At 45.3% G+C, this 24,291-nt stretch overlaps 1 protein-coding gene across 2 annotated transcripts; it reads right to left on the reverse strand.

Annotated features, from left to right (window-relative positions):
• Positions 1-6,007: 6,007 nt before the first annotated feature.
• Positions 6,008-14,379, reverse strand: HMGB1 (high mobility group box 1). Of its 2 annotated transcripts, none has more exons than XM_053213447.1 (5): positions 14,361-14,379; positions 8,705-8,867; positions 8,335-8,480; positions 7,671-7,845; positions 6,008-6,644 (listed from the first exon to the last, which is right to left on the reverse strand). In XM_053213447.1, the coding sequence occupies exons 2-5, from the start codon at positions 8,852-8,854 to the stop codon at positions 6,468-6,470; spliced, it is 648 nt and encodes a 215-aa protein (XP_053069422.1). In that variant the 5' UTR covers positions 8,855-8,867; positions 14,361-14,379; the 3' UTR covers positions 6,008-6,467. The 2 variants fall into 2 exon arrangements, with proteins under 2 accessions (XP_053069422.1, XP_026920430.2); XM_027064629.2 differs by lacking the exon at positions 14,361-14,379 and adding an exon at positions 11,075-11,231.
• Positions 14,380-24,291: the final 9,912 nt, after the last annotated feature.

Here is a 24,291-nt window from a genome sequence, read left to right on the forward strand (position 1 = left end):
TCTACGCCAATGTTATATATACAAAATTAGAAGGGCACACAGTATATTAAGTCTGACTAGTAGTATTGTAGATTTTAATTTTCTTGCTTGTTATCTTTTAGTGCATGCAAATTTCATTCATTATAAGGGGAAACAGTTTTTCAGAAGTCCTTGCAGTGTGCAGTGTATTGCATTCCATCCTTCTACTTGTATAAGCTCATGTTGCAATTCTTTTTGTTCGTTTTTGTTTTATTTATTTTTGAGAGCGCGCAAATGGAGTGGGGGAAGGGCAGAGAGAGAGAGGACGACAGAGGATCCGAAGCGGGCTCTTCGCTGACAGCGAGCCCCACGCGGGGCTCGAACCCACAAACCGTGAGATCGTGACCTAGGCCCCAGTCAGACACTCCACCGACTGAGCCACCCAGGCGCCCCTCACGCTGCAATTCTTAAGGACACAGCAGCAGCAGCACATATTTTTCTGATGCTTCCCTGCCCTTTAGAATCAGGTAGCTTATAAGTTCCTCTGATTGGTCGTTATTTTTGTTTTGCCTGGAAGCGTTCTGAGTCCAAGTAAATAGGAGGAGGAAGTCCTGAGAGGGCTCACAGCGATGGCAGAATGTGCTTGCGTATCCACAGGAGAACCCAGGCAGGAAAGGAAGGAGGAGGGAGGATGCCTTCCAGCTCCTTCCTATAGTCCTTACAAGGAAGGGGAAGGAACTCCCGCTCTTTTTTGCGCCTACTGTGAACTTGGCACTGCTCCATTGTTTTGATGCTGCTTTGGGTCCTTGCGCCGGCCTCGGAAGCTCTGTGGGCCTCTCCACCACTAATCTACAAAGACACGCAGGGGCTGCCGGAGCCCTGGAGCCTTTACCACTCGCGTGCTGTGAGCCTGCAGGTGCCGTACGAAGGCCACCAAAGCCACGACGACTGTTGTTCCTCCTGCAGCCACCCGCTCTCCGGTGTGTGCCTAGCCCTGCACTATGCCCAAGTCCCAGGAAGGCTGACTTCAGATGGCAGGGCAAGGCCCGAGCCTCCCTGAAGCTCAGGTTTCGGGGTAGGGAGGGGACTGGGACTGGATGTCCTTGCTCTGAGGAGCCTTTCATCTCAACTCTTCACCCCTTCCTGGGCATTGCACTGGCACCGGAGGGTGTTTAATGAAGCTGCCTGTTTTTCTCCACCTTTAGGAGTATTCCCTCACACCCAATGGTTATTTTGTTTTAGGACTTTTATTCTCTTACCTGGTTATGTTCAGAACATCTTAGAAGATGATCTCTAAAACCAAATGAACAAAAATATGGTAAAGCCTGGAATGAGAGATTCTCTGTAACTTTAAGGAACTAAGTTTAATTCCACTTTAAAGCTTCATAACAGGGGCACCTGGGTGGCTCAGTCGGTTAAGCGTCCGACTTCGGCTCAGGTCATGATCTCATAGTCCGTGAGTTCGAGCCCCGCGTCGGGCTCTGTGCTGACGGCTCAGAGCCTGGAGCCTGTTTCAGATTCTATGTCTCCCTCTTCCTCTGACCCTCCCCTGTTCATGCTCTCTCTCTCTCTCTGTCTCAAAAATAAATGTTAAAAAAAATAATTAAAAAAAAATAAAGCTTCTTAACACAATTGCATTTGTAAATGCACTTAGAGTATGACCTTCTTTTCTAAAGTACCCTCTCTGGCCAGGAGGTGAAGCGGTGGTCAAGTTTATTCCATTTCAGGCAGATTCTCAATATCCGTCCCACTTTGCAAATAACACGCCATCCTTCTAAAGCCCAGAATCGGGCCCACAGGATCCCTAACTACAATTTGTAGCCTGACTCGCTTCCCAAAACTGCCAGCTGTAGCTCCTATAATGATCGATACAAAATCTCTCGCAATCTTTGCTGAAAAAAAAAAAAAAAAAGAAAGAAAAAAAAAGAAAAAAACAACGCCCTCCTCAGATAAAACTATCAGATTAGGATGAAGGGTGTTTCTCATTTTTACACAGTGGAAACCTTAAGTATTTCCTTATCACAGTAACTTTTGAGAGAAATACTTTGTTCGGTAGCTTAATAATCAATAGCCAACCCAAGAGTCTTTCAGTCTTTCAGTTCTGATTCTGCCTTCTTGTGTTTGGGTGGCTCTAAACAAATGGCAATATTTCAGTATTTGAATTTCTCATCTTTAAAAGATGGATAGTATTTCGTGGACCCAAAGAATAACCAGTAAAAATCCTGATTTCTCATAAAAATTAAGATGTTTCACAGGAAGCATAACCTTTCGGGGGGCAATCTGTCAATATCTGCCAAAAATTTTATTTTATTTTTAAAGTTTATTTGAGAGCCCAAGTGGGGGAGGGGCAGAGCAAGGGAGAGGAGAGAGAATCCCAAACTGTCAGCCCCAAGCCGGACGTGGGGCTCAAACCCATGAACCAGGAGACCATGACCTGAGCCAAAACCAAAAGTCGGATGCCCGAGTGACAGACAGAACCACCCAGAGGCTCTGGTCTGCCCCAAATTTTAAAACACACATATCCTTCAAGTCAGCAATCCCACTTCAGGAAGTGTAAAGACTTATGCCTAAAAGGAATATACACCGATACTCATCACCGTATTGTTAGACACAGCAAAAAACAGGGAGCGTGAATGACCATCAGTACTGATCAGATTATGGGACAGCATACTATGTGACGTCACTTCTATGTCTGAATTGTACGACTAAAGAGGAAAAGAAAGTACATCGTAAAAACTCACAAGGATCTCTTTAACCACCCTCCCCCCCCTTGCAGATATTCTGACCATTACTGGCTTCCAGTCTCCACATACTCGACCCTTGCCTACCATTCCTCGTGTCATTATTTACAGATCTATCATAATCCCTTCATGTTGTCCCAGATCTTTATTAGTACCTCCCTCTTTTTCAGTGGCTGGCCAGTAAGTTCAATTTATATAGAGGGTCCAAACCAACGGGCATGCCCAAAGGCCCAAGTTGATTACACTTCCTCCTGGCAGAAATGGTCTATTTTATTTTAGACCGGAATATGGGCACTGCATATTCTGGCGCGGCCCATTAAGCCGTGCTTGTGTCATCCGGTGTTGTGTGGTGTAGATTTCTACACCACGGCACGTGGTTAAACAGCAGCATTCCTAGAACAGAGCAACATCTTTGTCTTTTAACTCCAGGGAGCAACTTGGCTCCGACCCAGGGAATTTCCCAAGTTATGGCAAGTGTTAGCGCTACCGTTCGTGTCTTTGCTATTGGAAGAGGACAAGAGAACGAACGAGCCTGCATCTTTTGCCGCATAGGGATCCAAAGCATCTTCTGGCTTTTCCGTAGTTTTAAAAGGCCTTTCAAGTCATTTAAGAATGAATTAAAAAAACCCCACAAATAAAAAAAGCTTGAACTCCCCGCCATCCCTTAACTAATAGAAGACCCTAATTACTAGCCAATGGTTCACACCCGAGCAACAGGAGATTCCCAGCTATAGGCCGCATTCGATTTGTTCACATTCGTAGTGATACCGTCATATGCAAAAAGCGGCTGCCAGGTACCGGAAAGAGAGCTATTTCAGGGCCTTTCAGAAGGCGCGTTGTACCAAACTGACCTGTATCTGAACTTTCATCATAGATTATGTGATGCCAAGCAAGGGAGTTGGCCGCATTTCTCACTCAAAGCATCACTATTTTGTCTCTCCAGTGTAGTTTTCCATATAGCTAGTTGCTATACAACTCTACGACCATTTTTCATCCCTGTGGTGCACAGGACACAAAAAAAGACTTCCTTTCTCAGACTTTACTCAAGAAAATGAACAGGTCTGGCAAATATCAACACCTCGATGGAAGACTACCAGAATTACAGCAACTAACCTGCCACGGTGCCACCCTTACAACAGGCAAGTCAGGGAACTGGGACTTGGGTTTTGATCCACACTCTGATGCTAAGTGCCCCAACTTTAATCCTCAACTTTATACCGACTTTCTTCAGAAAATCTTTATGCCCGGGGCGCCTGGGTGGCTCAGTCGGTTGAGCGTCTCCGGCTCAGGTCGCGGCTTACGGTTTGTGGGTTCGAGCCCTGCGTCGGGCTCTGTGCCGACAGCTCGGAGCCTGGAGCCTGCTTCGGATCCTGTGTCTCCCTCTCTCTCTGCCCCTCCCCTGCTCATGCTGTCTCTCTGTCAAAAATAAACATTAAAAAAAAATTTTTTTTAAAGAAAATCTTTATGCCCCTCGTGCTGTGACTACTTCTAAACATGAAAATAGTTCTCGTACATAAACTTGAAAACAAATCCTCCCAATTGCACAAAGGCTTTATGCTGAATTACCTAAAATTCCAAGCCCTAGGGATACTGCTGAACACTACACAAGACTCTATTAGCTTCCTGATTGAAGACTTTTTCCTGTCAAGATCTGAAGCCAGTTAACACACCAAAACACTCGTTCCCATTCTCAGCATGACAAAACTCGTAGATGACATACCCACCAAGTTGCAAGTTTCCTTCAGGCAGAATCCACTTTTAATTGGATCCCTTACTAGCAACAGATGTCGACCGTGGCGGTGCCTCTGCTATGGCAAGGATGCGCACGAAAGTCAGGAGACGGGCTTGTTCCTCTTGACTTAAGAATTCAATGAAGTTTTACACAATTGAGGCATCTCCATGGACTTAGAAAATTGGTAAATTCAGCTTTATGATCACTATTGTGTTTTAACTGCTTCGGGTGCCTTGCTTTTGAAAAGCTAGTATCTTGTTTAACCCAACATACTGAAAATAAATTTAATTTTTCCGCACCTAGATCTATAGCATCCTCTGAGAACAGGCTCAATGTTTGACAAAAACTTTTTATCATTAAGCTATTTGTAGTTATAAACCAAGTATTTTTAAAGGGAAGAACTTTGCCAGACCTTGTACTTGTTTAAATGGTGTCGGCTGAGAGATACTATTGGAAAGATTAAAATATGTATATATAACAAAACCTTAAAATCTTAAGTGAAAGCCATTTAACTAATATTTAAAACCTCTGCAATTATTAGTTTATTAGTATCATCCAGGACTCAGATGTTCAGTATTCCTCCTGAAATTACATAAACAAATGCAAATGGAAAGAATCCAAGTCAAAATTATATAACAAAACAGCACTCCATCACAAAAGCGTGTAAAATTACAAGAACGCTATTTTAAAACACTGGCACTTTAAGAGAACGATAATCTCAAAAACCACAAAATTGCCAAATTGTTCCCTAAACTGCTAAGTAGATAAACATGACTCTAATGAATGAGTTTGGGTTTCGTAAAGAAAAATCAAATTCAAATCCGATAACTCCTACTGAAATACAAAGTTTTAAGCGTCTTCTTCCCTTAGGCCTGTTTGATTTATATAAAGGAGCAAACTACAATATAGGAAAATATACCGGATTTTCAGTGTGGCATACATTTTAGAAGTTGGCCCAATTAATTAAAAATACCTTTAATGGAGAGTCAAGTTTCCTAAGAAATCCGTTATTTAGAGAAATAGAAGACATTTACAGCCAGCACTTTTTTTTTTTTTTTCCAGAGCCTTTGCTGGGACTAATGTCAACAAAAAATCTAATATGGCAGTCTTGTATTTTAAGCTCACGCTTTTGGGGATACATTCTCAGGTCTTCTTTAATGTGGGAACTGCAAATATAACTGCCATTACATGGTAATGGGAGTTAAAGAATGTAGAGTCCTCATGTAAAGATTAGAACATACTTTTTCTCTTAGTCCTTCAAGGACAGACTTTCAAAATGTTTGATTCTACTAATCCCATGCTGTGGTTACTCTTCACTTCGTAAATGTGACTGGGCTATGTGAAATCTGCCATCAACTGATCAAGATTGGAGTTTCAGTTATGGATGAAAACGGTCTCAATTCAACTTTTATTACCCTCATCATGAGTATGCAGGGTGTAGACAGAGCTTTTTATCAGCTAACTATATGAAAAGATAAACACTGTAATAATCCATGTGATCCAAAATGGGCAAAAGCAAAAGACTAGCTTCCCCTCAAGAAGAAAAATTTCAGACCTATGAAAAGGACAACAATACTAATAAAAAAAATTGTATTTACTTAGAAGCATTCAGAATGTCAACAAAACAGCTGCAACTTTTTTTTTTTTTTGCAATTACAGAGTGGTATTCAGTTAACAGAACAACAATTATTTCGTATAAGCTGCATCAGAGACAACTGAAGATGAAAAAACTACCATCCCCATATATAACTAATTTGTGCTGTGCACCAACAAGAACCTGCTTTAAATTTCCATGCCAATTTACAACCCCCATACTGTACCAGGCAAGGTTAGTGGCTATTGGAAATACCACCGGGACAGGGCTATCTAAAGACACATTCGGTAGTGTGTTAACTATACAAAAAAAGACACTGTACAGTTTAAAAACAAATCTTACACAGCCTTACATTTCAATTTTTTTCTTTAAAAGGAGTGAGTTGTGTACAGGGGGGTTAAATGCTTTATAGACAAGAAAAAAAAACTGCGCTAGAACCAACTTATTCATCATCATCATCTTCTTCTTCTTCTTCATCTTCTTCATCTTCCTCCTCTTCCTCATCCTCTTCATCTTCCTCGTCCTCCTCCTCTTCCTTCTTTTTCTTGCTTTTTTCAGCCTTGACGACTCCCTTTTTTGCCGCGTCAGGCTTTCCTTTAGCTCGGTATGCAGCAATATCCTTCCAAAATAAAGTCAAGAAAAAGTGGAAGGAAAGACAGGACAGTTAAGCAAGGGGAGAAGGAAAAGTAACTTACGAAAAATCAAGATCCCAGTTACGCGAAAACAACCACGTATCTGCACTCACCCCGATCCCATAAACGCCTAGGACGGAGGAATGCATATGAACGCCCCGAGAGAATTGCAATTAATAACCCGTAACTCATGGAATGACATGGTCCAATATTTGCAGTGTTGTGCGCCTCACGGAAGTACAATTAGGTACCACGTCCTAACTTTAGTTGATCAAAACTAGAATGTAGAGACTTTGATTAAAGGGTAGACACTGCCACCTTCTGAATGCAAAACAGCAATCTACAGGTTTCTATCAGACCCTAATCCAGAGAAGGAAATTTTGTCTTAAGAGAAAAAAAAAGTAAATCTGCCAGTAAGCATGCAATTAAGAAACATCTAGAAATCAACATTTTTTCCAAATGACTAAATAAGCTAAAATTCAACTTGCTACTCGTATTCAAAGTATAGGAGATAAAGCCTTTTCTTTATCAACTTACTACACAGTTCAACATTATAACTTTTTTGAAATTAATAAACCTGGGATTTCTGTTATTGAAGGAAGGGAACACAAATACTTCAAGACAGGTTTATGAAGGACACGGTCTTCATTATCTTGCCCAGACTATTTTTATGTGTCTGACCATTTAAAATAATCACTTGACTAAAAGTGACTACCAGTAAATTTAAATCAGAGAATAACAAAGCCAGCTTAAGTGTATGGAAGCTGTACCCGAGTCAAAACAAAAACAAAAACAAAAACAACTGATCTGAACTTCTATACTCTCTGAAGGATGGAACAGATTTAAGATTCAGCCAATGGCACACGGAAAGGAGCTGAGAATCTGAAAACTGCATTACACCCCGAATTCTTAGAAATCCGCAAGAAAGTAGGAAATTGAGATGAGGTACCAAGTATAATCTAATGTCGGGCATCCCCTTTCCTCATTACACCGAACAAATGCACACTTCTTACCTTTTCATATTTTTCCTTCAGCTTCGCAGCCTTCTTCTCATAAGGCTGCTTGTCATCTGCAGCGGTGTTATTCCACATCTCTCCCAGTTTCTTTGCAACATCACCAATGGATAGGCCAGGATGTTCTCCCTTGATTTTTGGGCGATACTCAGAACAAAACAAGAAAAAGGCCGAACTAAAAAGAGAAATTTAATTTTAAGTTTACTGTGGAATGTGTGTTGTCCTGCTATATAAAAGCTGCTGCTAATTTCTATCAGGCACTGGACGGGGTGCAAATATTAAAATATGCTAAATACCCTTTACAACCAAACCTCCATTCACGGCTATCTGACTTAGGATGCTACTAGTTGAACATGTACTATTAATAAATGCAAGAGCTCCAAAAGCAATTCTGTGAAATTTTAAGTATTTCGGAGAGATGGTATTTCTCAAGAAGCAAAACAAAGTTACATTTAGGAGACAGATTAAGTGAAGAAGGCCAATGTCTAATTCAAATGCTCCTCCCATTCAACAGGAATTCTACTTACAATATCCAAATAGACCAATGTAAGGCACTTACCAGCTAAGAAACTTTTGATTATACACTCCAAACCCACAAGGTGGCTTGCTAAATTTCTATCTGATTCTACTGCAAAACCCTCCTGGAAATAGGTAAGATACTCACGGAGGCCTCTTGGGTGCATTGGGATCCTTGAACTTCTTTTTTGTTTCCCCTTTAGGGGGGATATAAGTTTTCATTTCTCTTTCATAACGGGCCTTGTCCGCCTTTGCCATGTCTTCAAACTTTCCTTTCTCTTTAGCAGACATGGTCTACAAAAGAATCATTTGTAAACTGAAATCGGTAACCCAAATCCTACTAAATTGTCGCAAAAGTACTAACATGACTAAAACCGGCATCCTTTGCCATGTACTCACTCAGCAGCCTGTTCTAACATCCCTACTCACGCTATGCAAACGGCACCGAGGCTTTTTAAAGACTTTGATTTGGATTTAAGTTTTTAAAAATCCCTCAATTATGTTTTAAGCCCCCTTACCTTCCACCTCTCTGAGCACTTCTTAGAAAACTCTGAGAAGTTGACTGAAGCATCTGGGTGCTTCTTCTTGTGCTCCTCTCGGCAAGTTTGCACAAAGAATGCATATGATGACATTTTGCCTCTCGGCTTCTTAGGATCTCCTTTGCCCATGTTTAATTATTTTCTAAAAAGAGAGAAAAAGAAATGGTTGAGGTTAGCAATGAAATTATGGGATTCTATGAGCACTTGAACTTCGTGGGGAGTGAATGAAAACCAAAGTTGGGTTATTTAACACAGTAGTGGCATGAACCTCCCATAATATACCAAACAAGAAAATGGCAGGGATAGCTAATGCCTAGAAGAGGCTATGCCAAGCAAAAAGAAACACACACACACACACACCCCACAAAAAACGGTCTTCCAGTGTGATCTCAAAAAAGTGTAGACACAATGGCATCCTCATACAGTATTCGTTACTCATCTGCGGGTATCCGCTCCGAATGAACACCTAGGCGGACATTTAAAAACTTTTTAAAGGCACAAAACCATTTTGTGATCAACAGAACCAGGGACCACAAAACTGGCGCTGCCGGTTCGTGGATCGGCACCACGTCGGGAACAAAATAGGTGAGAGCCCGAGCGGGTCGGCGTCTCCAAATTACGGGCCTAAACCACCGTCTATCTCAAGTTTTCCCAACGAGGACTTTAAAAATACTCTCTGCACAAAACTTTGCCGGGAGGAGGGAGGAGGAGAAAGCTCCAGCGCCGGGACCCAGGCTGGGGGGTTGGCGGTGGTATTTGTGCGGCTGCCACCGCGAGGCAGCCTCGTTTCCTATCGGTTTGGCCCCGAGATGTATTTCAGTTCTGACTAAACACGTCCGGTCTGAAGTTTCTTCGAGTAAACAAGGATGAGGGACAAAAGCCACTCCTGCTCGTGGCTCTGCCTGCCCGCCCCCCCCCCCCGCCGCCGCCAGGAGTGTTTTTTTTTTTTTTTTTCAATCTGCGAAAGTCGGGGCGCCTCGCGAGACGGGCCCCGCACACCTTCCCGCCACTCGGCCCCCACCCCCAGAACTTCGGTGGCGGCGGGGCGGCCGAGGAGACGCGGGGCCGCGGCCGGGCCTCCGGGCCCGACCCGCCCGCGCCGGGGCCGCCACGTGCGCCCGCCCGCCCGCCGGCGCAGGCCCCACAGGCCTCCCCCATTTTGTCAGGCTCGGCGGAGGGAGAAGCCCCGCTCGAAATGGGGGCTGGCTCCGCCCGCGGCCGCCGGGGCCGGCGCGCACGGAATGGCCGCTGCGCGTCTTCCCCGCCTGCGCCGCCGCCGCCGCCGCGAGGGCGAGCGCGAGCGAGAATATGGCTCCTTCCCTTTGTGTGTGTGTGTGTGTGTGTGTGTGTGTGTGAGTGTGTGTGTGTGTGAGTGTGAGCGCAGGCGGGCGGGGTGCGCGCCGCGCTCTGGCGCACACACTCGGCCATTACAGCCCGGGGGGGGAGGGGCGGGGGGCGCGCGGGCCCGGACCCTCCCCCCTCCCGGCCCGCGGGGGTGGGGGCCGCCCCGGGAGGCGCCCACCGGCCCGCCGCTCCCCGTCCCCCTCCGCGCGGGCCCGCGCGCCCCGGCCGCCCCCGCACGGAGAACGCGGGGCTGGGAAGAGAGGAAAAAAAAAGTTGCCTCGGAACTGCTGCGCCCAGCTCCCCCGCCCGCTCCCGCCCGCCTTGTTTTCTCTCCAGCCAGCAGCGCCGGGCCGAGTCAGCCATGTTCCAGCGAGCGCAGCGGCGCCGCTCCCCCCGCCGCCGAGCCGCCGCCGAGCCGCCGCCGCCGCCGCCGCCCGGGCACAGGCCGGCGGGCCCGGCCCCGCGCCGCCGCCGCCCCCGGCCCACCGCGCCGCCTCGCCCGCAGCGCCCGCCCGCCCGCCCGCGCTCGCCGCCGGCGCCCGGCTCTCTGCGGCGGCCAATGCAGCCCGTGGAAGCGCCGCCGCCTGCCCGCCTGCCCGCCCGCCCGCCTGCCCTCCCGCCGCCGGCCCCGCCGCCCGCCGCCCCCCGCGCACGCCGGCCGCCCGAACATTCGGCCCGGGGGCCGAAAACACGTTAAAAAAATTTTTTTTAATTAAAAAAATTTTTTTTGCGCCAGTCAGCGCGGACGCCGCCGGGGGTGGAAACTCGCGGGGCTCGGGGTTCGCAGCGCCTCGGGCAGCCTGTGGGCCGGGGTTCCGGCGCGGGGCAGGGCTCCCGGCGCCCGAGAAGAGGCTCGCTCCGTGCGCAGTTCCCCCCACGGTCCCCCCTCATTTGCCTTTGTGTGGATCCTGACCCGCCGGCTCCCGGCCGCGGGGATCCGGCCACCGCGCGGGGTGGGGAGCTGCCGGAGGCGCTCTCCCCGCCGCGGCGCTGCCCCAGACTCACCCTCAGCGAGGCACAGAGTCGCCCAGTGCCCGTCTGGCTCTCACTTGCCCCGGCGCTGTCTCTATGGAGCTCAATGTACTGCAATGGCTGTGAGAGCGGGAGCCAGACGCAGCCTCCTCACTCTCTCCGCTCTGTAACATTACTCTCCAGCCAGCGCGGCTCCTATTGGCTACCGCCAACTCACGGGGCTCGCTCATTGGCCCGATACCTCCCATTGTCCTGACCAGAGCCCGTTTGCTATTGGCTGTCTCCGGGGACACGTCATCAAGGATTGAAACAGCGCGCAAATCTGAATGTGTGTGTATGCCGGGCAAAGAGGCTGAGGCGGGAGAGGCAGAGGCAGAGGCAGCAGCTGCTACGGGAAAGCAGAGCTCTATGGTGTATGTGTGCATGTGTCTAACCCAAGCCAGCCCCACACCGGAGCGGCCGCCGGGGCGAAAAGGGCCTGACTTTTCCACAAGTGTCTCCAACTCCTCAGGCAAAAGAGACACTCACAGGCCTCCCCCCCCCTTCTTACCCCAAACTCACTTCCAAAGCCACTGAGATAAGAGGCCCCAGAATTTTAACAGACCTTCAAAAGTGAGGACGACGGTACGAGATCACGTCCCCTGAAAACCGGGGTGTCTGCTAATGCAGAGGGGTGAAGGCAGCCAAGATTCGAGCCCCTCAACAGCATATGGTTGCGTTACCCTCCGGATCTCGGGAAAGGCAGGGCTTTTCCTCTAACCAAGTGACACGATCCAGTCAGCCGGTTTTAAAATACCCCTTTTCTGGGCTCATAAGCCGGAACGACAAGCTTGCTGAGCAGCCGAAATCTTGACTCCCTGAACAGGCGTTCAGTTTCACTCTTTCTCTTGGTTTGATCGAGTTTCCCAGCATGTCTAGAACTTTTTATGTAAATACAAAGCACTGTCTTAACTTCCTGGAAATCAAATAATTATTCCATGTAATTAAAGCACAGCTCCCTCGTTCTGATACGGGGTACTCTAGCAGGAACCGTTCGTGAGGGCCTGCTAGAATTAGCAAATTCATTAGAGACCACATTTTTAACTGTTTGGCTGTTTTCTTTGACTTGGTGTGGATTACTGTTATAATCAAACGAATCCTTGTGATGCTATCTTTCCCTCCCATCACACCACTTAGTGCATCCATGTAACTGCTCTAGGATTACAGCAGTTGTAGGTGTATTGTTACCCGAGGATTAGATGCAGGCAGAGAGTGCGTATGCCCAAATCCACAGGCCGTGGTTTCTCTAACTCACCAAGCTGGCTGGTATTAACAGACATACTTATTACGTCTGTAAAGAAAATGTACTAGCTATAATGGCCAGTTCTGAAGGCTATACTTCTATCAGTCTTTTATGAAACTATTATCTATGCCTCCTAAGCCTATGCAGACCACACCCCTATTCGGTTATAACAGACTTCCCCTTTTTCACTCTCTAATGGAATGTTTATACACTTTTAAATCCAGCAGCCAATTCTTCCCAAATGTGATAGATCTAAGTTAAAACAAGTCATTTTCTTATGTTAATTTCATTTCTTCTCTCCACTCTAAGCATCCATAACCTAATGCGTTTGCTCCCATTTGTTAGGCTCTTTGAGAATAGGCTCCGATAACCTTTCCTGACCTATAGATAACCTTTTTAAAAAGGCTGGTCTCAGGGATTACAGTCCTGTGGAATGGACAATACATACAAATGCACGTGAAAATCAGCATACTATTAATATATAAACTAGCATAACGTACATGCAATATTTAAAAAGCTAACATCTAAAGGTAACTTTTATTTTGTTATTTTCACACATATTTACCCTTGTCTACTTTCTCTATGAATCACATTTTGCGATCCATTCAAATCTACATATCTACCTCAATTCTGCTTTACCTTCTCGGGGGCCTATATTACAAAATATTGATAAAAATTGTCTACATTTTAAACGGCGTCCATGATATCAAAATCTATTATTTGAAGATAGCACTATCAGCATTTTTCAGGAGCAATGTTGGATTTGCCCTGTCCCAACGACACAACTTTTACCAGTTTTCTGTAATAGCTAACTCCTGCCAGGCTAAATTCATGGTCACAGAACTGCAGGAAAGTATGGGCCCACACAGGTTTCTATTTCAGCAGGATGGTGCGGTGAGTAATAGGCACTAGATTTAAATAGAGACCTGGGTTCAAATCCCAGCTCTGCTACTTACCAGCTTTATAATCTTAGGCAAGTTTTTTTTTTTTTTTTCCCTTCAGGTGTTTATTTAAATTCTAGTTAGTTAACATACAGGACGACATTGGTTTCAGGAGTAGAATTGAGTGACTCATCACATACATACAACACTCAGTGCTCATCATAATGAGTGTTTTAGGCAAGTTTTTTAACCTCTTTGTTGCTTCTTCAATTCTTTCAGTATAACATGGAGGTGGTCACAGGGTTGTTGGAAAGATTAAACTTTTCTTTCAAAGGTTTCAAATTGTGTCATGCACATCCCTTCAAACCCATGATTTAGCAAGCATCAAGTACAGTTAACTTGGAGTTTTTCTTCATTATTTTTAATTTTATGAGGGCAGTGGTTGCAAATCTAATGAAGCCTTTTTATTTCAATCCTAGACTCAAACACTAATCTTCATCCATTCTAGTGAAGATGCCTTTATATATTCCCAAGTGTAACAGAGGCCAGGTCAGAGGAACATAAAAACCTCCACTTACAGGCACAACATTTCTCATGTTTGTTTTTCCATTATATAGGGAGGGAAAGGCATAACAAGGAAAGAAGCTTTTCAAGAAACCCTACAACTTCTAGCTCTAATCCTGCAACCTTGATGTTCACTTAATCATGATGGTAGACCCCTTCCTTCCTCAACATGAATCACTGGCCAGAAACTGGCATACAGTTTACGTTAGAGTTCTTGGGTGTTTGATCTTAAATTACAAAGATACCTAATTCAAAAAGCCTGAATGCTCTCTCCCATACCTCATTTAGCTAACTGAACTGCAGATCTTCACTAATACAGTTTACACCCTTGCTGAAGCCTGCCTCAATCTCCTCTACAGGGTAGGTGACGGGCCTCTCTTCAGCGATCCCATAATATTCTGTGCATTATTTATCATGTTCACAAGTGTGCTTATCCAGTTATGGGTCTGCTTGTCCTACTGCACTGCATCCCTTAAAGGCAGGGACCCTAGCTTATCTTTGTATCCCAAGCACCTACCAGGGTGCCTGGCATCTGGCAAGCACCAAATAAAGTCTGTTGAATAAATGAATTAACAGCTGAAAGAGTACTTACTGCAAATTATTGTTTTAATCTTCCTCTTCCATCTTTGGAGATAAGCATTGGGGTCTCTCTAAATCAGAAGGCAGGAAAATAGAGTAATAAGTAATAAGTAAATGTTAGGATACTAAAAGTGAGGATAGATGCCAACTGCATCATCATTTTTTGTTAAATGTTTATTTGTTTTTGAGAGGGAGAGAGAGTGCATGCAAGCAGGGGAGGGGCAGAGAGAGAGAGAGGGGCAGAGGACCCGAAGTGGGCTCTGGGCTGACAGCAGCTAGCCCGATGGGGGAATCGGAGCTCGAACTCATGAACCACAAGATCATGACCTGAGCCGAAGTGGGACGCTTCATTGAGTCACCCAGGTGCCCCCGCATCTCAGTTTTATAACTTAACATGGGGAAGATGGGACTGGGGGGCTGGAGGGGATCTCAAATTTAGACAAACACACACATTTTTAGCAGTTAACAGTTTCCAACTCGGCCAAGGTTATTCCTTGTTGGATACAGTGGACTATGGCAAGCCAAATAAGAATTTATCACAGAAAACTGCAGGAATGTCTGCCCAAAGGTTGCTTCCAACAGACATTTGAAACTTAACTCTAACGTAAAAAAATACAAAATGCAGACGGGGCTGTTAAGTCTTTGGCCGAAGGATATTAATTCCTCCCCCAATGCAGTGAGTCCTAAAGTCAAGCTATGTGAATTGTCCTGTTGTTTCGCTTCTCGACAAGGGCCAGGTTCTGAAAAGGAGTAGAAACAGTAAACCAAAATGTCGGATGAAGTCAACCATACTACGGATCGTACATACTTGAAAACCTTTTTTCTTCAAGGGTGCTTAAAACAAAGGAGAGAGGAAATCAGGAAAAGAAGAGCACAGGTTTGTGAAGTTTGGACTCCAAGCTAGGACACTGAGTTCCAAGTGCCCTCCTCCACCCCCCACCCCCACGCACATGGATTTCTGGTAGCCCCTAAGGCCTGTGCTCCGTTTCCCCCACTCTTACTTAGGACTAGTGAAACCTTATCTAATTCGAAAGGATGTTACGGGATAGGCACAAGGCAAGACCAGAGGCAGGGGGCTGAGAGGTGGTGTTACATTTGTCAGTGCGTGGAGAAGGCCAAGCTGGTCCTGAGTTGCTTAAGTATTTCTGCCCCAGCCAGAGTTTTCTGTCTGTGGCTTGCAAGTAGGGAAAGGAGTGAGATCAGCTGTGGGCTGCATTGATGGCGGAGGCAGAGAAAACAGTCCTGAAGCTAATTTATACCAATAATATCTCTAGAACTGGAATATTTCACTGGTGAATAAGGAAGAGATAGCACACCTTTTCTTAATAGGATGCCTGTTCTCTCGCCAAAGAATGGTACACACGAGGAGGGGAAAGCTTATCAGCAAAACTTTTTGTAAAACAATGATCTAAATTCTTTTTTAACGTTTATTTATTTATTTTTTGAGACAGAGAGCAGGAACGGGGAGGGTCAGAGAGAGAGGGAGACATAGGATCTGGAGCAGGCTCCAGGCTCCGAGCTGTCAGCACAGAGCCTGACACTGGGCTCGAACTCACGGACTGCAAGATCATGACCTGAGCCGAAGTTGGACGCCCAACCGACTGAGCCACCCAGGCGCCCCTCCCTGTAGAACAATGATCTAAATCCAACAAAGATCACTCTTTTAGGTCTTGATCTCAAGAACCACATCAGCAGCCCAAATTCAACTGCTGTATTGAAAGTGTCACAAACCTTAGGAATCAATGTCTTAGCATACCTAGGACGGCTGTAAGCAAAAAGACGGACGACAGCAAGTGTGGGTGAGGATGTGGCGAAATTGGAACCGTCATAGACGGCTGGTGAGCATGTAACATAGTGCAGCTGCTTTGGAAAACAGTCTGACAGTCCCTCCGAAGGTTAAACATAGAATTACCATATGACCCAGCAATTCCCACTCTTAGGTATGTATCCAAGAGAAACAAAAACATGTCCACACGAAAACCTGCGCATGAATGTTCACGGCAGCCTCATTTGTAATCATCAAAACGCGGAAACGATCCAAATGCCCGTCAACTGTGGCGTGTATGAGTGATTAATGAAATGTGGCAGATCTATATGTCTGCGTATTATCAGCCATAGAGGGGAATGAAGGACTGATGCATGCTGAACACGGATGAACCTTGGAAACATCAGACTCAGTTAAAAAGGCCAGTGACCCAAGGCCACGTATTGTAGGACTCCATTCATATGAAATGTCCAGAATACAAACATTTATAAAAATGGACACTGGATCAGTGATAACCAGGGGTTGGGAGCTTGCAGGGGAAGGGAGTGACTGCTAATGGTGATGGGGCTGCTTTTAGGAGGCCAAAAATGTTCTAAAACCGTTTATGGTAATGGTTGCATAACCCCGGGAATATACCAAAAACCATTGAATTGTATGGGAGTTATAGTTCCATAAAGCTATTTTTTTTAAGAAAGGAATAAATGTTTTTATGAGTGGTTTTGATTACCAAACATAGAAGGGGATGACAGAACACTACCCAACTTGCTAGTTTTGTCCAGAACTTTCCTGTTGCCCCTGGTGTTTAACACCTCGTGAAAACGAGAACCGTTCTCTTCGTTAGGTGAAGATTTCATCTATGGTTGGAGTTACACGTTACATGCTTAAAGTGTATTTGTGCTACAAAATAATGTGAAGAGAGTACTGTCCAGGGGTACGTTGGGAAGTTTTTCTTTTCTTTTTTAAATGTTGATTTATTTTTGAGAGAGAGAGAGAGAGAGAGAGCGAGCACGAGTGGGGGAAGGGCAGAGAGAGAGACAGAATCCAAGGCAAACTCCAGACTCTGAGCTCGTCTCTCTCAAAAATAACTCGTGCTCTCTCTCAAAAATCAACATTAAAAAAACATTTTTAAAACATCACGTTTTCCCACCTAAGCCTACCTCCTCATATCCTCATGGCAATCCTGACTTGCATTTATGGCCTTGGCTTTCAAGGTTTCTGGATAGGACCAATACAGTTTGTATATATTAACATTTGAGAAGAAGTTCCACGGAACAATACCTACCATTACTGTGACACCGTCTGATTTTTCTCCTTAAAATCCTAAATTTACTTCGCAGCCCACCATCAGGCCCCTCGGTTTGCAAAATGCTGCATTGGGGCTGTTGTAAGCAAGCCCTGTTTCCCGACAAGGGTAGTAGCATCAGCCCTTAGTAACAAGTGTGGGTGCTGCAGGCTGACTGGACAGGACTGAAGAGACGGGCAGGCCGGGAGACATGCCCAGCACCCAGGTCCTGCGGCCAGAGTGCCGCAGCCCAGCAAGGGAGTTTAGGCACCAAGACTGTGGGACTGCCCCCAAGACTCTGAAGACGGGAAAGGGGAGTGCTCTGCTCTGCCAGGGAGACCCAAGACAAAAACCAGTGCTCCAGGCCACAGGCCTCTGGGAAATGCAAAGAGGTTGACTGCCAGTCCCCAAGGCCTAGGAGGGCCATCCGGGCAGCCCCGGTAAATATCCTCACCGGAGCGAGATTCCCCACCTTGCACTTGCCGCTAACGAAAGCCAGAACTCGGAGTCCCCTCTGCCCATCAGGCACTGGACTGGCGGGGAAGTTGGCCTCATCTCCCAAAGTACCAGGCCTTTCTGTTTCCAAACACAGAGCACCCAGAGTGCCTTGCGGGACTAAACAGAAGCTGATTGCGGACCCATAACTGTGGCTCAGGAGGAGGTTAATAAAAAAAAGAACAAAACCAGCAACACAACGATGTGTATACTTTTTCGGAAAGGTTGCCGTTGATCCTTGTTCTGAGGTTTTCCTTTGGCTTCCAAGAATGAGAATAAGGAAGTAGGAAGGAGACAGCACAACTTGCTATATCCTAACATAAGTGCTACCGGCAAATTGGTACCACATTTGGAAGCAGAACTCTGATTTGGAAACATTCATGGCATTTCACCAGCGGTTTTGCTCCTAGGAACTATTTAGAAAATAATCAGAAAGAAGTAAAAAGCACAAAAAGTTTGATGAAGAATACTAACTGTAGCATTATCTACAAGGTGGACACGACCTACATTATCTAATAACAGGGGCTTGGTTAAATAAATTCTGGTCCATCCTTCTGACGGATTACCACGATGCAGCTACCAAACTGTTACGAATACTAAATTTAACGACACGTAAAAATATTCACAGTATCTTATCAAGGATCCCTGGTTTGAAAAAAAGCGTGTACGTAAATCCAAAACAGAATGGAAGGATATACTAACAAAAAAAAATGTTAGTAGTGTTTATTACTGGCAAAAGGTTTTCTTCTTTACTCTTCAGTATTTCCTCAGTTTTCTACAATCAAGTTATATTACTTCTATAGTTAGAAATAAAAGCCCCTAGGGGTGCCTGGGTGGCTCAGTTGGTTGAGCGTCCGACTTCAGCTCAGGTCATGGTCTCACGGCTCGTGAGTTCGAGCCCCGCGTCGGGCTCTGTGCTGATGGCTCAGAGCCTGGAGCCTGCTTCGGATTCTGTGTCCCCCTCTCTCTGCCCCTAGCCCACTCACATTCTGTCTCTGTCTCCCTCAAAGATAAATAAACATTAAAAAAAAAATAAACATTAAAAAAATTTTTTAAAAAGAAAAATTCAGACTTCATTACTCTAGAAACTCTTCCCTATGAGGAAATATACTATATATATATATATATATATATATATACATAAATATACTATACTATATACACATAAATCATGCACATTTGTCATAGCCTTGAAGCAAAGGCATCTCCATTGTTATCAAAAGGTGACCATCCTGATAACACAAATCAGAATTAGGTAATTGTTGGAAAGAAAAGTATTAGCATCGACTTGAAACAACTTTTACCTCTCATCTCTACTGAGGTGTCTTCTTTAGTGGATACTCCTTCTTTCTCCATAATTCAGTCCCCAGTCGTCTTTTTGCTTCTTTGCTCTCTTAGAGACCTAGGCAACCCACTCCACATTGACTCTTAACCTCCATCTCTATGTAAATAGCCCTGAACTTCCCTTTTAGCCCTGGTCTCTCTCCTGGACCCCACCACTTAAACTGACTTCTCAAGCTCACCTTCCTGCCTGCTCTCCAGAGGACGCCTCTTTCCGATTTCTCCATTCACTCCAACTTCCCATGCTGGCTCCTATTCTAGGAGTCTGTGATTCCCCCTTCTAGCTCTTTCCTCACATTAAATTCTATAATATCTATGTCACAATACTTTGAATCATTTCCTTTTTTCATTTTTATTGGCCCCAACTCTGGTTCTGGCACTTATTATTCTGTGGGTCACGACGGAGACGTTGGAACCAGACGCCCATAGGTTAAAATCCTGGCCCTGGCACTAACTAGCTGTGTCACCTTGGGCCACGTGAATTAACCTCTCTGAGCCCCAACTGCTCCTGTAAAATGGATCATACTCACCTTTTCAAAGGGGGGTTGTGAATTTAAACTAGCTCATATACATAAGAGCTGAGCCTAGCATGTAAATTGCTTAGAACACTGTGGACGATCAACAGATGTTGGCTGTTTATTTTAGATTATTTTAAAAACTGGAATTATCAATGCTTTCCTAATGCATAAAACTCCATCGCTGAAAAAATTTCCATTTAATTACAACATTTTCTTCCAAATTAACTATACAGTCTTCCCCTGGCCTTCAGGGCCCTCCTACTAAGGCACATTGCTCTCTGCTTTCCTTTCACTGCTCTATTTTCCAATCAACCTGGACCTTGTACTGTCCTACCTTTGAGCGTCTGGTCACGTTGTTTCTTCTGCTGGTAGTGTCCTTCCCCCACCTCTACGTAAAATCCAACCTGTCCTTTAAAAGCTTCCCAACCTTTTGTAACTCTGAACTTGGTGAGCTTTCTTTCACTTTTGAGCTCTGCCTTTCCAATGGTTCTCTAGTGCTGTGCATAGAACAATATATTATATATGTTGTAACCTATATAAGTATATTATATATCATCCTCTCTTCCTCATTTTTATTTCTCCAGCACTTTGTTCATCATGGGCATCCAATACATGTCAGCTGATGTAAAGGTGATGCCTGACTTTCTGCCCACACCTACCACGCTGTCGATGCTGAATTTTAAGAAACGGCACCTAGGATTCCCTTCCCTTCAGAGATTAAATTACATTCTTGCATGTTGGCTTTAGGGACATGGAGCAAAATGTATTGTCATGTTGTCATTTTTGTTGGTCAAAATCAGTGGATATTGGCAACTTCACGTTCAATTTCTATTTAGGGTGGCCCCTATCCTGATGATTTGGGGCAGTGTTTTTATGAACTGCTGTTTTAACAGATTTTCTTTTCTGCTTTTTACAGTGAGGTGTTGCTTTAGTTCATAAGGTCAAAAATAGATTCATATTTTCATTCATGTATCTTATTAAAAATCTTTCAGGTCAAAATACCAGGTTTCTAAATGGTTGCATTTGTGTGGCAACAAAGATGCTTTCTGAGGTTAACACACATTTTTTTCCTACATATTCCCAGATATCACAAAAGTTCATGAACTCCTCAAAAGTGTTATCATTGTTCTTGTGTAGAACATTTACTTTGACACCAAAGCGTGTGTTCGCTGAATTCAAGGGGTTCTCTCTAGGCCTTAGATTTGGAGGGAAACAACCCAACTGTTTATATTTGCATGAAGGTACTCCAGATTTAACAGCAGCAGTGGCTTCCCTGGGTGAAGCTGGTGGTGGGAGAAAGAGGGAAGCTGATCGAGTCCCACTTGCAAGGTCCCAGGAAGGACCCAGTCTCCAGTATATTTTGGTCACTCCCACCATTGGTGCGTTCCTAAGTACCGTCACTTTCCCCTCCCTCCTCCCTCTCCCTCCACCCCCCTTCCTGCCTTCTCTCCTCCCCCACCCTGCTTCTCTCCCAACAATGGTTGCTGCTTCACAAACACAGTGCTTAAAGCACCTAGTTCCTGGGATTTATACTTGCCAAGTGGCTTTGGGGAACAAGCTTTTCTCAAGCCTAGGCATCAAAAGGCACTTATTCCAACACTTCAGGGAAAAATAGTAACTAAGGAAATTAATAATCTCATCCTCGGCAGAAGAATAGATTTTTGAGAGGCTACAGTCTCTTTTAAAAGAGGTATAATAGTAGTCTCTTCAATCTTTTTCCTGTTGTGTTTTCTTACCTTACCTGAAGAAATGAAAACTTTCTGCAGGTAGAAACTGTATCCTGACCTAAGTGGTATATACCTAAGTGATGACAAGCTGTCATCATAGGCTATATATTTACTAATGACAGAAGACTCAAAAAACATTTTCTGGAGCTATTAAATTTCTTCAATGGCTGACACTGAACTTCGTATCTTTCCCAAAGGGTTTTTTTTTTTTAATTATTACTATTAATGGAGCAAAATAGTACAAATGAGATTAGAAGAGGAACTTCTAGAACAACAGAAGCAAAGAATGCCAAGAAGGGCAAGGGGAAGGCTGCAGAAGTAGAAGCCAGTGCCAAAGAGCGTTCCACTCAAAAATGTTCCCTAAATCTATCCAAATCTAAGAAAGGTGGCCTGAGGGAGGGAGTCCTGTGAGCCCTAAATGCAAGATGCTATCTACCTCCAGGAAAGGTAGTAAGAAAGAATTTACATGCATGTCTCCAAAAGCTGAACGATTTGGAGCAGACTCAAGGCAGAAGACCTGCATTTTTCTGAAGTGAGATGCCAATCGCATTACAGCTTCACACTGTAAGTTTCCAGGACAAAGAGTGGGGGGTCAAAGTCAGTCTCTGAAGGAAATGGGAACTGTCCATCCCATTAGCCTGATATTCCAGCCCAACCCAAGTATTCTTAGTCTCAAGAGACTAAGACGCACGACTGTCACAAGCCACAGGTTCACACGCAGTGGAGAAAGAACTGACGTCAGACACGTGATGGAACTCTTTCAGGCGGAACTTCCACTCAGAAAAGTTCCTAAATTGAATTTGGATCCCTTCCCCTCCCTCTCTTTCTCTCCACTGTCTAAGAAATGGAATGCAACAGTAACAGCAACAACCAACCAGTTATTAGCAAGATGGTAAAGGTAAGAGCATCAGGGAGCTTCCTTTCTCAGGGTGAGAAGGCCGCGTTGTTTGGAATGTAAGTGCCCACGGATGGGGGTTGTGGGGGCAGAAAGTAATATTTATTGGGCATTTACCATCTGCTGGGCACCATACACGTTTTACCGCATTATAAGGCTTACAGCAAGTCCTTGGAGTTGGTGCTACTTTCCTTGTTTTGCAGAGGAGGGAATTAAGGTTGCTTAGGGCTTGCTCAGTTGGTCTCTCTGACTCCAAAGCCACGACACCATGGGTATCTCCTATTCTCTGCTTTGGCTCTAAAATCCAACCGTCACAAAGAGATACGTTCCAAAGGTAGTACGATGACAGCTGTTAGTAGAAGTTGTGCAGCACCACCTCCTTCTAGAGTCTCTGTGCGGAGTGAGGAACCCTATGTTCTTTGCCAGTGATGGAGGAGAAATCATGGCACAGAGGACAGATCAGAGAATCTAGCCAAGAGGGTAGTGCCCCAGCACGCTTTGCCCAAAGGTAAATGCGCCAGGTAGGCACAGAAAACCCACTTCATTCTTAGAATAGTTCCTCATCATTCTGGGTCCACCAGGACTTAAGAACTTGGTACTGCCTCAGGGGAGCCGTGAGAGTCAGAACTTCCCTCGTCTCTGCATTTACCATTAATACCCTCTCGTGGTGCTTTCCAGCTCAGTAGCTTGGTGCCCCAACCCGATCGTTTCATCACGGACTCCTCCCTTTCCCTAACTCCCAACAATCATCAAACCATCAAGTCCTGTGGATTCTGCCTCTTTCGTTTATGCCTCTGATCTACCCACTTCCCTCCATTTCAAAGGCCACCCTCCTAGCCGAAGCCACGGTCTCTTGCCTAGTCTACTCGAACAATTTCTAACTATCTAATGTCTCTGGGCCTTGGCCTCAGAAAACTTCAGATGGCTTTTCTTCTAAAGTAAATATGGTAATATGATCCCGATAGATCTCTCCTTAAAACATCCCTCTGGGACGTCCCATGGTCTTCAAGAGAACGTTCAAACTCCTTAGCAGAGCATCCTAGGCCTTTCCCAGTCAGCGTCTGCCTCTCTCTCCAGCCCCACGCTCCAAGCTCCCGCCATCTTGAACCACTGAGAGATCCTGGCACGGACATGCTCCCTCGGCCACTTATAAGTCCTCTTGTTAGAATAATCCTCCACCCATCCAACTCCCACTGGCCTTTCAGCTTAGAGGTCACCGCTCCCAGAAGCCTTCCTTGACTACCCCGATCTGAGCCCATCCTGGGCGTGGCACTCCCTGCCAGGCTGCTACTCCACTCTGTGTCCCTTCCTATCACGGCACGCTCACCCAGGCCTGCAACTGCCCATACTTCTCGTCTGTAGGTCCTTCTAAGGCAGGCCGTGTGGTACTCACCTTTCCCCCCAGCATTTAGCCTGGAGCCCGGCCTGTAGGAGCCACTCAATTCACGGGCAAAGGCTCACATACGACAGAGTGGAGGAAGTCGTGAAGAGATGGGAGTCTAATCATGACTTTGCCACCAACCACTGTAGAACCTGCTACTAAAACCCATGCTAAAATGAAATGCTGTTTTCCCATCCTTCAAGAAGGATCTTCACCTCGTTCCTCACTCACGGTCCCCCACCAGCTGCTATTCTCTCCCAGGGATCAGGAGGAGTATGAGAGTTTATGGTTTTGATTTGTTTTCTTTTTTTTTTTTTTCCTTCAGCATTAAAAAAAAAAAAAAAATGACACGCACTCCTCAGTGCCATCTTCAATTCTGTAGATGATCTTCCTGCACGGTGACGAAGAAGCAGGGGGATAAACGGCCAGAAGATCTCCCAAAGCTCTGTGAATGTGCAAAGAGTGGGAGACAGGTATTCATGTGGCAAAGTACACTTTGCTTTACCAGGCATTTGGGCAAAAAGAGCTCACATGTCCTTA

Source organism: Acinonyx jubatus, chromosome A1 (genome assembly GCF_027475565.1).
Source record: "Acinonyx jubatus isolate Ajub_Pintada_27869175 chromosome A1, VMU_Ajub_asm_v1.0, whole genome shotgun sequence".
Taxonomy (NCBI): Eukaryota; Metazoa; Chordata; class Mammalia; order Carnivora; family Felidae; genus Acinonyx; species Acinonyx jubatus.

Excerpts from the sequence above, each read along its gene's own strand:
- HMGB1 (XM_053213447.1), bottom strand. The coding sequence starts at position 8,854 with ATGGGCAAAGGAGATCCTAAGAAGCCGAGAGGCAAAATGTCATCATAT. Across the intron at positions 8,481-8,704 it reads AGTGCTCAGAGAGGTGGAAG|ACCATGTCTGCTAAAGAGAA; the intron begins GTAAGGGGGCTT and ends ATTCTTTTGTAG. Across the intron at positions 6,645-7,670 it reads TGAAGGAAAAATATGAAAAG|GATATTGCTGCATACCGAGC; the intron begins GTAAGAAGTGTG and ends TTATTTTGGAAG.